This window comes from Atractosteus spatula, assembly GCF_055471065.1.
Source record: "Atractosteus spatula isolate fAtrSpa1 chromosome 10 unlocalized genomic scaffold, fAtrSpa1.hap1 SUPER_10_unloc_2, whole genome shotgun sequence".
Lineage (NCBI taxonomy): Eukaryota > Metazoa > Chordata > Actinopteri > Semionotiformes > Lepisosteidae > Atractosteus > Atractosteus spatula.
The window spans coordinates 1,974,807-1,986,288 of NW_028296622.1; the positions used below are offsets into that span (position 1 = coordinate 1,974,807).

Below are 11,482 nucleotides of genomic sequence, written 5' to 3' on the forward strand. Positions count from 1 at the left end.
AATGACACAGTGTTAATGACCCAGCAGTGTTCATGATCCAGTGTTAATGAGTCAGTGTTCATGATCCAGGAGTGTTAATGACACAGTGTTAATGACCCAGTGTTAATGAGTGCTGATTAGCAGTAACGAGGCACCTCTCCCTTCAGTGATGTCCTCACAGGCCCTCAGCAGGTCCATCGGCCCCACAGCCAGACCCCAGCCCCCCCTGCGTCTCCTGCGTCTCCTCTTGAGCACTGAGGGGACACACAGGGCGAAGGGTTAGACTACCCTGTCCACAGCACTCCAGTCCAGTCCAGACCCACAGACCCCAGCCCCCCCTGCGTCTCCTGCGTCTCCTCTTGAGCACTGAGGGGACACACAGGGCGAAGGGTTAGACTACCCTGTCCACAGCACTCCAGTCCACCCCAGTCCAGTCCAGACCAGTCCCACAGACCCCAGCCCCCCCTGCGTCTCCTGCGTCTCCTCTTGAGCACTGAGGGGACACACAGGGCGAAGGGTTAGACTACCCTGTCCACAGCACTCCAGTCCAGTCCAGTCCAGACCCACAGACCCCAGCCCCCCCTGCGTCTCCTGCGTCTCCTCTTGAGCACTGAGGGGACACACAGGGCGAAAGGTTAGACTACCCTGTCCACAACACTCCAGTCCACCCCAGTCCAGTCCCACAGACCCCAGCCCCCCCTGCGTCTCCTGCGTCTCCTCTTGAGCACTGAGGGGACACACAGGGCGAAGGGTTAGACTACCCTGTCCACAACACTCCAGTCCACTCCAGTCCCACAGACCCCAGCCCCCCCTTCGTCTCTTGCGTCTCCTCTTGAGCACTGAGGGGACACACAGGGCGAAGGGTTAGACTACCCTGTCCACAGCACTCCAGTCCAGTCCAGTCCAGTCCCACAGACCCCAGCCCCCCCTGCGTCTCCTGCGTCTCCTCTTGAGCACTGAGGGGACACACAGGGCGAAGGGTTAGACTACCCTGTCCACAACACTCCAGTCCACCCCAGTCCAGTCCCACAGACCCCAGCCCCCCCTGCGTCTCCTGCGTCTCCTCTTGAGCACTGAGGGGACACACAGGGCGAAGGGTTAGACTACCCTGTCCACAGCACTCCAGTCCACTCCAGTCCCACAGACCCCAGCCCTCCCTTCGTCTCTTGCGTCTCCTCTTGAGCACTGAGGGGACACACAGGGCGAAGGGTTAGACTACCCTGTCCACAACACTCCAGTCCACTCCAGTCCCACAGACCCCAGCCCCCCCTTCGTCTCCTGCGTCTCCTCTTGAGCACTGAGGGGACACACAGGGCGAAGGGTTAGACTACCCTGTCCACAGCACTCCAGTCCACTCCAGTCCAGTCCAGACCCACAGACCCCAGCACCCCCTGCGTCTCCTGCGTCTCCTGCGTCTCCTCTTGAGCACTGAGGGGACACACAGGGCGAAGGGTTAGACTACCCTGTCCACAACACTCCAGTCCACCCCAGTCCAGTCCCACAGACCCCAGCCCCCCCTGCGTCTCCTGCGTCTCCTCTTGAGCACTGAGGGGACACACAGGGCAAAGGGTTAGACTACCCTGTCCACAGCACTCCAGTCCACTCCAGTCCAGTCCAGTCCCACAGACCCCAGTCCAGACCCACAGATACCAGTCCAGTCCAGTCCCACAGACCCCAGTCCAGTCCAGATCCACACACACCAGTCCAGACCCACAGACACCAGTCCAGTCCTGACCCACAGACACCAGTCCAGTACAGTCCAGTCCAGTCCCACAGACACCAGTCCAGCCCAGTCCAGACCCACAGATTCCAGTCCAGTCCAGACCCACACACACCAGTCCAGACCCACAGACACCAGTCCAGTCCTGACCCACAGACACCAGTCCAGTACAGTCCAGACCCACAGACACCAGTCCAGTACAGTCCAGTCCAGTCCCACAGACACCAGTCCAGACCAGTCCTGACCCACAGACACCAGTCCAGTCCAGTCCAGTCCTGACCCACAGACCCCAGTCCAGTCCAGTCCAGACCCACAGACACCAGCCCAGCCCAGTCGTCCTCTCCAGTCTTAGAGATGCCAGTCCAGTCCGGTCCGGTCCAGCCCCACCTGCCCCGGGGTCCAGGCCCTCCCCGGGCCGCTGTGGGTAGGAGGTGAAGCAGACGACCCGGACCTCGGGGAACCGGGCCCGGAGGTGGTGCCTCCAGGCCACCACCAGGGCCGGCGGCGCCAGGTCGATCTTGTTCAGCACCAGAACCAGGCTCCGGCGCATCTCCCGGGTCACGCAGTCGTACAGGGCGGGCGGGAAGTGCAGCACCTGCAGGGGCCAGGGGTCAGGGGTCAGGGGTCGGGGGGGACGGGCTTGGCAGCGCTCTCCTGGCCCGGCCAAGCGAGGAGCCGGGAGCACCTCCGAGGCGACTACAGCGACGTGTTTCAGTCGTGCGAGGAGACGCACGAGGAACGACGGGCCGGGATCGACGAGCTGCATCGCCGTCTGGTCTGGCGGGTGTCTTCTCATCCCCGGAGGTTCAGTCCCGCTTCCTCGCGTCGGGACAGCGGCACGGCCACTGCCGCTACCCTCCCCGCTCGTCGAGTGACACCGGAGTCGTCCGGGTCGGATCTGAGCAGGAGCGTTGTAGAGGGAGGCGGAGAGGAAGAGGAGGGGGAGAGAGGAAGAGGAGGGGGAGACCGAGGCAGAAAGGAAGAGGGAGAGAGGAAGAGGCAGAAGGAGAGGAGGGAGAGACCGAGGTACAGGAGGGAGAGAGGAGGAGACAGAGGAAGAGGAGGGAGAGAGAAAGAGGCAGAGGGAAAGACCGAGGCAGAGGGAAAGACCGAGGCAGAGGGAGAGAGGAGGAAGCAGAGGGAGAGAGGAGGAAGCAGAGGGAGAGAGGAAAAGGCAGAGGGAGAGAGGAAGAGGCAGAGGGAGAGGAAGAGGAGGGAGAGAGGAGGAAGCAGAGGGAGAGGAAGCAGAGGGAGAGAGGAAGAGGACGGAGAGAGGAGGAGGCAGAGGGAGAGGAAGAGGACGGAGAGAGGAGGAGGCAGAGGGAGAGAGGAGGAGGCAGAGGGAGAGAGGAAGAGGCAGAGGCAGAGGAAGAGGAGGGCTGCGGCGGAGGCTGGCTCACCGGGTGCCGGATGTCGGTGAGGAGCAGGACGATGTCCGACATCTCCAGGACTCTCCAGAGCTGCCTCCAGGTCTGTGGGGCCGAGAGAGGGAGGGGGCTCAGGCCCCAGGACTCGCAGCTCAAGGAGCGAGCGGCTGGAGCCAGTCCAGGGAGCTCAGCGGTACTCCGCGCAAGGGCTCCTAATATTCTGGCCACTGCTTGCGCAACTACTAACAGAACTAGGCAGACCAGACCAACAGAGTACCAAACACAACTAGACAGACCAGACGAATAGGATACCGAACAGAACTCGACAGACCAGACCAACAGAGTACCGAACACAACTAGACAGACCAGACGAATAGGATACCGAACAGAACTAGTCAGACTAAACCAACAGAACACTTAACAGAACTAGGCAGACCAGACCAACAGAGTACCGAACACAACTAGACAGACCAGACGAATAGGATACCGAACAGAACTAGTCAGACTAAACCAACAGAACACTGAACAGAACTAGGCAGACCAGACCAACAGAGTACCGAACACAACTAGACAGACCAGACGTACAGAACACCGAAAAAAACTAGACAGACCAGAAGTACATAATACTGAACTAGTCAGACTAAATTAACAGCAAAGGCTGGACCAATAGAATACACAATCTCATTATTTAGACAAGGCCAACAGAATATCAAACGGAGGACAGACCAGAATAGCAGAATACCGACCGGACGAACAGAATTAGTCAGACTAAATTAACAGAACTAACTGAACCAACAAAATTCTGAATATAACTTTTCAGGCTAGACCAACAGAACATGGAACAGACTAAACCAACAAAATACCGAATACAAGCAGTCAGACTAAATTAACAGCACACCAGGTAGCTAGACTGGATGAAAAAAACACAGAATATAATTTATCAGACAAGACGAACAGAATATCGAACGTAGGTCAGACCAGACCTACAGACTACCGAGCACCAATCCCCCCTCACCTCCAGGTTGTGCTCGAAGTAGCTCAGCTCGGAGGGCTGGTACTGCTTGTACACGCTGTCCAGATACTCCCGGAATGCTTTCTCCTCCCTCGCCAGGACTTGCTCCTTCGACATCCCATAATCCCACGGCGGTCTCCTGGGAAAATCCAGAACTGTAGGGAGAGGGAGGGAAAGAGGGCGGAGAGAGGAAAGTTGGAGCCGATACCCTGGCTTCTCTCCAGACACAGCTGGGTGAGCTCCTCCAGTCAGGACAGGGGGCTCTACTGTACACAGAGAGGGGCAGGAGGGGGGAACAAGCCGATACCCTGGCTTCTCTCCAGACACAGCTGGGTGAGCTCCTCCAGTCAGGACAGGAGGCTCTACTGTACACAGAGGGGGGTGGGAGGGGGGAACAGGCCGATACCCTGGCTTCTCTCCAGACACAGCTGGGTGAGCTCCTCCAGTCAGGACAGGAGGCTCTACTGTACACACAGAGGGGTGGGAGGGGGGAACAAGCCGATACCCTGGCTTCTCTCCAGACACAGCTGGGTGAGCTCCTCCAGTCAGGACAGGAGGCTCTACTGTACACAGAGAGGGGTGGGAGGGGGGAACAAGCCGAGACCCTGGTTTCTCTCCAGACACAGCTGGGTGAGCTCCTCCAGTCAGGACAGGAGGCTCTACTGTACACAGAGAGGGGTGGGAGGGGGGAACAAGCCGAGACCCTGGCTTCTCTCCAGACACAGCTGGGTGAGCTCCTCCAGTCAGGACAGGGACTCTACTGTACACAGAGAGGGGCAGGAGGGGGGAACAAGCTTTCCCAAGCTGGACTCACCTGAGCCGGGCCGGTAGACGTCCTCGATGTCGATCTCCAGCTGGTCCTCAGACAACGGCTGCAGCTTCCTCTCCTGGGCCATCCTCTTCCTCCTCTCCACCTCCTCTCGGCTCTCCTTCTCCAGGTGTAGCCGGTACCTGTGACACAGAGAGAGACACGCACATGCAGGAGAGAGGAGAATTGATCGTCAGAGCAGAGACGGAGACACAGAGACCAAGTCTCCTGGGTCTTAGGTGTTCCAGTCTCGAGCACGTCTGTGAGGAGTCTGCATGTTTGTTTCTCCAGGGACCCTGCTGTCAATCCCACCTCCTACACCCCCACAGTCTCAGCTCTGAGTGTGTGAGTGAGTGAGTGAGTGTGGGGCTCTGCTCTGCGTGTGTGTCTGTCTGTCAGTCAATCTCTGCCTGTGCACACAGAGAGGCGGAGGGGGACCGCAGTGAGGACAGGTGTGCTCACCTGTTGGGGTCATGGCCCCTGTCTCTGCTCTGGCGGGACTGAGGCTGCTGATTGATGTGCTGGACCTCCAGGGACAGAGACTCGCTGTCCGACGTGTCCGACTGGTCCTCCGGCCTCTCGACACTGCAGCTGCGACTGCTGGGACCCGAGCCCGTCTCACCTTCAGAGAGAGAGAGGGGTTCATATAGACACACTGACTGGACACTCCAGTACATGAACACTGCACTGAGAGAGAGAAGGGTTCATACAGACACACTGACTGGACACTCCAGTACATGAACACTGCACTGAGAGAGAGAGGGGTTCATACAGACACACTGACTGGACACTCCAGTACATGAACACTGCACTGAGAGAGAGAGGGGTTCATACAGACACACTGACTGGACACTCCAGTACATGAACACTGCACTGAGAGAGAGAAGGGTTCATACAGACACACTGACTGGACACTCCAGGACATGAACACTGCACTGAGAGAGAGAGGGGTTCATATAGACACACTGACTGGACACTCCAGTACATGAACACTGCACTGAGAGAGAGAGGGGTTCATATAGACACACTGACTGGACACTCCAGTACATGAACACTGCACTGAGAGAGAGAGGGGTTCATACAGACACACTGACTGGACACTCCAGTACATGAACACTGCACTGAGAGAGAGAAGGGTTCATACAGACACACTGACTGGACACTCCAGTACATGAACACTGCACTGAGAGAGAGAGGGGTTCATACAGACACACTGACTGGACACTCCAGTACATTAACACTGCACTGAGAGAGAGGGGTTCATACAGACACACTGACTGGACACTCCAGTACATGAACACTGCACTGAGAGAGAGAGGGGTTCATACAGACACACTGACTGGACACTCCAGTACATGAACACTGCACTGAGAGAGAGAGGGGTTCATACAGACACACTGACTGGACACTCCAGTACATGAACACTGCACTGAGAGAGAGAAGGGTTCATACAGACACACTGACTGGACACTCCAGTACATGAACACTGCACTGAGAGAGAGAGGGGTTCATACAGACACACTGACTGGACACTCCAGTACATTAACACTGCACTGAGAGAGAGGGGTTCATACAGACACACTGACTGGACACTCCAGTACATGAACACTGCACTGAGAGAGAGAGGGGTTCATACAGACACACTGACTGGACACTCCAGTACATGAACACTGCACTGAGAGAGAGAGGGGTTCATACACACACACTGACTGGACACTCCAGTACATGAACACTGCACTGAGAGAGAGAGGGGTTAATACAGACACACTGACTGGACACTCCAGTACATGAACACTGCACTGAGAGAGAGAGGGGTTCATACAGACACACTGACTGGACACTCCAGTACATTAACACTGCACTGAGAGAGAGAGGGGTTCATACAGACACACTGACTGGACACTCCAGTACATGAACACTGCACTGAGAGAGAGAGGGGTTCATACACACACACTGACTGGACACTCCAGTACATTAACACTGCACTGAGAGAGAGAGGGGGGTTCATACAGACACACTGACTGGACACTCCAGTACATGAACACTGCACTGAGAGAGAGAGGGGTTAATACAGACACACTGACTGGACACTCCAGTACATGAACACTGCACTGAGAGAGAGGGGGGTTCATACAGACACACTGACTGGACACTCCAGTACATGAACACTGCACTGAGAGAGAGAGGGGTTCATACAGACACACTGACTGGACACTCCAGTACATGAACACTGCACTGAGAGAGAGGGGGGTTCATACAGACACACTGACTGGACACTCCAGTACATGAACACTGCACTGAGAGAGAGGGGGGTTCATACAGACACACTGACTGGACACTCCAGTACATGAACACTGCACTGAGAGAGAGGGGTTCATACAGACACACTGACTGGACACTCCAGTACATTAACACTGCACTGAGAGAGAGGGGGGTTCACACAGACACACTGACTGGACACTACAGGACATGAACACTGCACTGAGAGAGAGGGGTTCATACAGACACACTGACTGGACACTCCAGTACATGAACACTGCACTGAGAGAGAGGGGTTCATACAGACACACTGACTGGACACTCCAGTACATGAACACTGCACTGAGAGAGAGGGGTTCATAGAGACACACTGACTGGACACTCCAGTACATGAACACTGCACTGAGAGAGAGGGGTTAATACAGACACACTGACACACTCAGTGCACTGTTAATACAGGGTGTCTGAATTCAAACAGAAAAAGCTGACTGAACTGTGCTGCATTCTAGGGGATTAAATCCTTTGTGTAAACACAAGATTTCAATAGCTGAAAACTACAAAAGCACAAAATAACATCCACTGACACACAGTGTCCTGATCTGTATTGACCAGCAGTCGGGACACTGGGGTCACAGCCCTACTCTCACACACAGTGTCCCGATCTGTACTGACCAGCAGTCGGGACACTGGGGTCCACACCCCTACTCTCACACACAGTGTCCTGATCTGTACTGACCAGCAGTCTGGACACTGGGGTCCACACCCCTACTCTCACACACAGTGTCCTGATCTGTACTGACCAGCAGTCTGGACACTGGGGTCACACCCCTACTCTCACACACAGTGCCCTGATCTGTACTGACCAGCAGTCGGGACACTGGGGTCACACCCCTACTCTCACACACAGTGTCCTGATCTGTACTGACCAGCAGTCGGGACACTGGGGTCACACCCCTACTCTCACACACAGTGTCCGGATCTGTACTGACCAGCAGTCGGGACACTGGGGTCACACCCCTACTCTCACACACAGTGTCCCGGATCTGTACTGACCAGCAGTCGGGACACTGGGGTCCACACCCCTACTCTCACACACAGTGTCCTGATCTGTACTGACCAGCAGTCGGGACACTGGGGTCACACCCCTACCCTCACACACAGTGTCCTGATCTGTACTGACCAGCAGTCGGGACACTGGGGTCACACCCCTACCCTCACACACAGTGCCCTGATCTGTACTGACCAGCAGTCGGGACACTGGGGTCACACCCCTACTCTCACACACAGTGTCCTGATCTGTACTGACCAGCAGTCGGGACACTGGGGTCCACACCCCTACTCTCACACACAGTGTCCTGATCTGTACTGACCAGCAGTCGGGACACTGGGGTCACACCCCTACTCTCACACACAGTGTCCTGATCTGTACTGACCAGCAGTCGGGACACTGGGGTCACACCCCTACTCTCACACACAGTGTCCTGATCTGTACTGACCAGCAGTCGGGACACTGGGGTCACACCCCTACTCTCACACACAGTGTCCTGATCTGTACTGACCAGCAGTCTGGACACTGGGGTCCACACCCCTACTCTCACACACAGTGTCCTGGATCTGTACTGACCAGCAGTCGGGACACTGGGGTCACACCCCTACTCTCACACACAGTGTCCTGATCTGTACTGACCAGCAGTCGGGACACTGGGGTCCACACCCCTACTCTCACACACAGTATCCTGATCTGTACTGACCAGCAGTCGGGACACTGGGGTCACACCCCTACTCTCACACACAGTGTCCTGATCTGTACTGACCAGCAGTCGGGACACTGGGGTCACACCCCTACTCTCACACACAGTGTCCTGATCTGTACTGACCAGCAGTCGGGACACTGGGGTCCACACCCCTACTCTCACACACAGTGTCCTGATCTGTACTGACCAGCAGTCGGGACACTGGGGTCCACACCCCTACTCTCACACACAGTGTCCTGATCTGTACTGACCAGCAGTCGGGACACTGGGGTCACACCCCTACTCTCACACACAGTGTCCTGATCTGTACTGACCAGCAGTCGGGACACTGGGGTCACACCCCTACTCTCACACACAGTGTCCTGATCTGTACTGACCAGCAGTCGGGACACTGGGGTCACACCCCTACTCTCACACACAGTGTCCTGATCTGTACTGACCAGCAGTCTGGACACTGGGGTCACACCCCTACTCTCACACACAGTGTCCTGATCTGTACTGACCAGCAGTCGGGACACTGGGGTCACACCCCTACTCTCACACACAGTGTCCTGATCTGTACTGACCAGCAGTCGGGACACTGGGGTCACACCCCTACTCTCACACACAGTGTCCTGGATCTGTACTGACCAGCAGTCGGGACACTGGGGTCACACCCCTACTCTCACACACAGTGTCCTGATCTGTACTGACCAGCAGTCGGGACACTGGGGTCCACACCCCTACTCTCACACACAGTGTCCTGATCTGTACTGACCAGCAGTCGGGACACTGGGGTCACACCCCTACTCTCACACACAGTGTCCTGATCTGTACTGACCAGCAGTCGGGACACTGGGGTCACACCCCTACTCTCACACACAGTGTCCTGATCTGTACTGACCAGCACCAGTGACAACAGCGCCTCCTGGTGGTCGCCTACCGTCTCTGCACACACGCGAGTTTTATGCTGAATAACGAGATGCTTTCACATTTCAAATCCCCGACTCGGGCCTCCTTCTCCGCCCTGCTGCTGCAGCAGGAATGGTCGAAAACTGTTTGCTTTTTAAATATATTTAAAAAAATAAAATGTAAAAAGTTTGTTCGTCTCGCCGGCGAGTGTGGCGCCGCGGAGTAGGAAACTCACCGCCACCAACAAGCTCGTTAAAAATGTCCCCCCCCCCTTGAAACCCGAGCTCTGGGGTACCCCCCGATCCGCCAGCTCTCCTCATCTTTTTGGGGGGACCCCCCCCAGTTATGAAACTTCACTCACCCCTCTTTCTCCCGCGCCGGTGCTGCAGCTGTTTCTTCTTCTGCTTGGTGCTGAACGGCTTCTTCCTCGGCATCTTTCCCCCCCTCCGGCTGGAGCCCCGAAACTCTCAGGCGTGCGAGCGAGCGAACAGACTCCCCGCTTTTCCCCCGGTCGCCCCGAAACTTCAGCGCCGCTCCGGTCCGCAGCTGCGCGCCGCCATGTCTACTGCTGGCAAAGAGCGGGCGGGCGCGACCATCCGCCCAGAGACGGGGGGAGGGGGGGAACCACCAGGGCTCAAGACACTCCAAGCGGGAGCGTCCGCCTTTCTCGCCTTTCTGCTCGCAGAGGCTGAGCTTCACGACTGTGTCGTTTGGCTGCCGGTTTGGGATTTTGACCCCGATGGCCAAGGTCTCCCCCCCCCCCGTTGCGGGTGATGGAACGAGCGAGTGTCACCCCGGCGGCCATGTTGAGGGCTGGCAGCCGGGAGGTTTGCCCGCAGTTATGGAGAGACGCCGGAGTGACTCATGTGTCTCTCTCTCTGCCCGCTGGCTGCCTGTGAGAGATAAACACGCAAAAACACGGGATCGGGACTAATCAGACGCAGGCAGAAATAATCCAGTTTCCCGAGTTCTGGACCGGTGCCTGCAGTGTGGTTATAATTAATATTACAGCTTTCCACTGGCTTAACTGGGTCAGTAACTTCTGAGGATTTGAGTTCCCTCCTCCCACCCCCCTCTGTGTACAGTAGCGCCTCCTGTCCTGACTGGAGGAGCTCGTCCAGCTGTGTCTGGAGAGAAGCCAGGGTATCAGCTTGTTCCCCCCTCCCACCCCCCCTCTGTGTACAGTAGAGCCTCCTGTCCTGACTGGAGGAGCTCACCCAGCTGTGTCTGGAGAAAAGCCAGGGTATCAGCTTGTTCCCCCCTCCCACCCCCCCTCTGTGTACAGTAGAGCCTCCTGTCCTGACTGGAGGAGCTCACCCAGCTGTGTCTGGAGAGAGGCCAGGGTATCAGTTTGTTCCCCCCTCCCACCCCTCTCTGTGTACAGTAGAGCCTTCTGTCCTGACTTTACTCAGGTCACTGAGCTCTGTCTCTCTATCTCCTGTCTCTCTCACACTGCACACTCACTCACACTTACCTACACACAGAAACGTACACACTCACACACACAGTGTTAACTGTCTCTGTATCTATAGATATATTGTACCTGTATATATATTATTATTATTATTATTATTGATCTCTATTGTAGATTTGAAACCCCTCCCAGTGGCAGGACTGTATCTGTACTGTCTCTGTATCTGTAGATATATTCCCTAGATCTCTATTGTACCTGTATATATTATTATTATTGAT

General features: G+C 56.2%; 1 protein-coding gene across 1 annotated transcript in view; it reads right to left on the reverse strand.

The window, feature by feature from the left end:
* Positions 1-10,380, reverse strand: part of gnl1 (G protein nucleolar 1) — a 29,280-nt gene extending 18,900 nt beyond the window's left edge. Inside the window, exons 1-7 of the mRNA XM_088908570.1 lie at positions 10,152-10,380; positions 5,349-5,508; positions 4,893-5,029; positions 4,082-4,233; positions 3,100-3,171; positions 2,087-2,294; positions 135-233 (exon numbers count right to left, since the gene is read on the reverse strand). Of these exons, the coding sequence (XP_088764696.1) occupies positions 135-233; positions 2,087-2,294; positions 3,100-3,171; positions 4,082-4,233; positions 4,893-5,029; positions 5,349-5,508; positions 10,152-10,224 (901 nt within the window). The 5' untranslated portion in view covers positions 10,225-10,380. The remainder of the gene's footprint in view (positions 1-134; positions 234-2,086; positions 2,295-3,099; positions 3,172-4,081; positions 4,234-4,892; positions 5,030-5,348; positions 5,509-10,151) is intronic.
* Between the last annotated feature and the right edge of the window lie 1,102 nt (positions 10,381-11,482).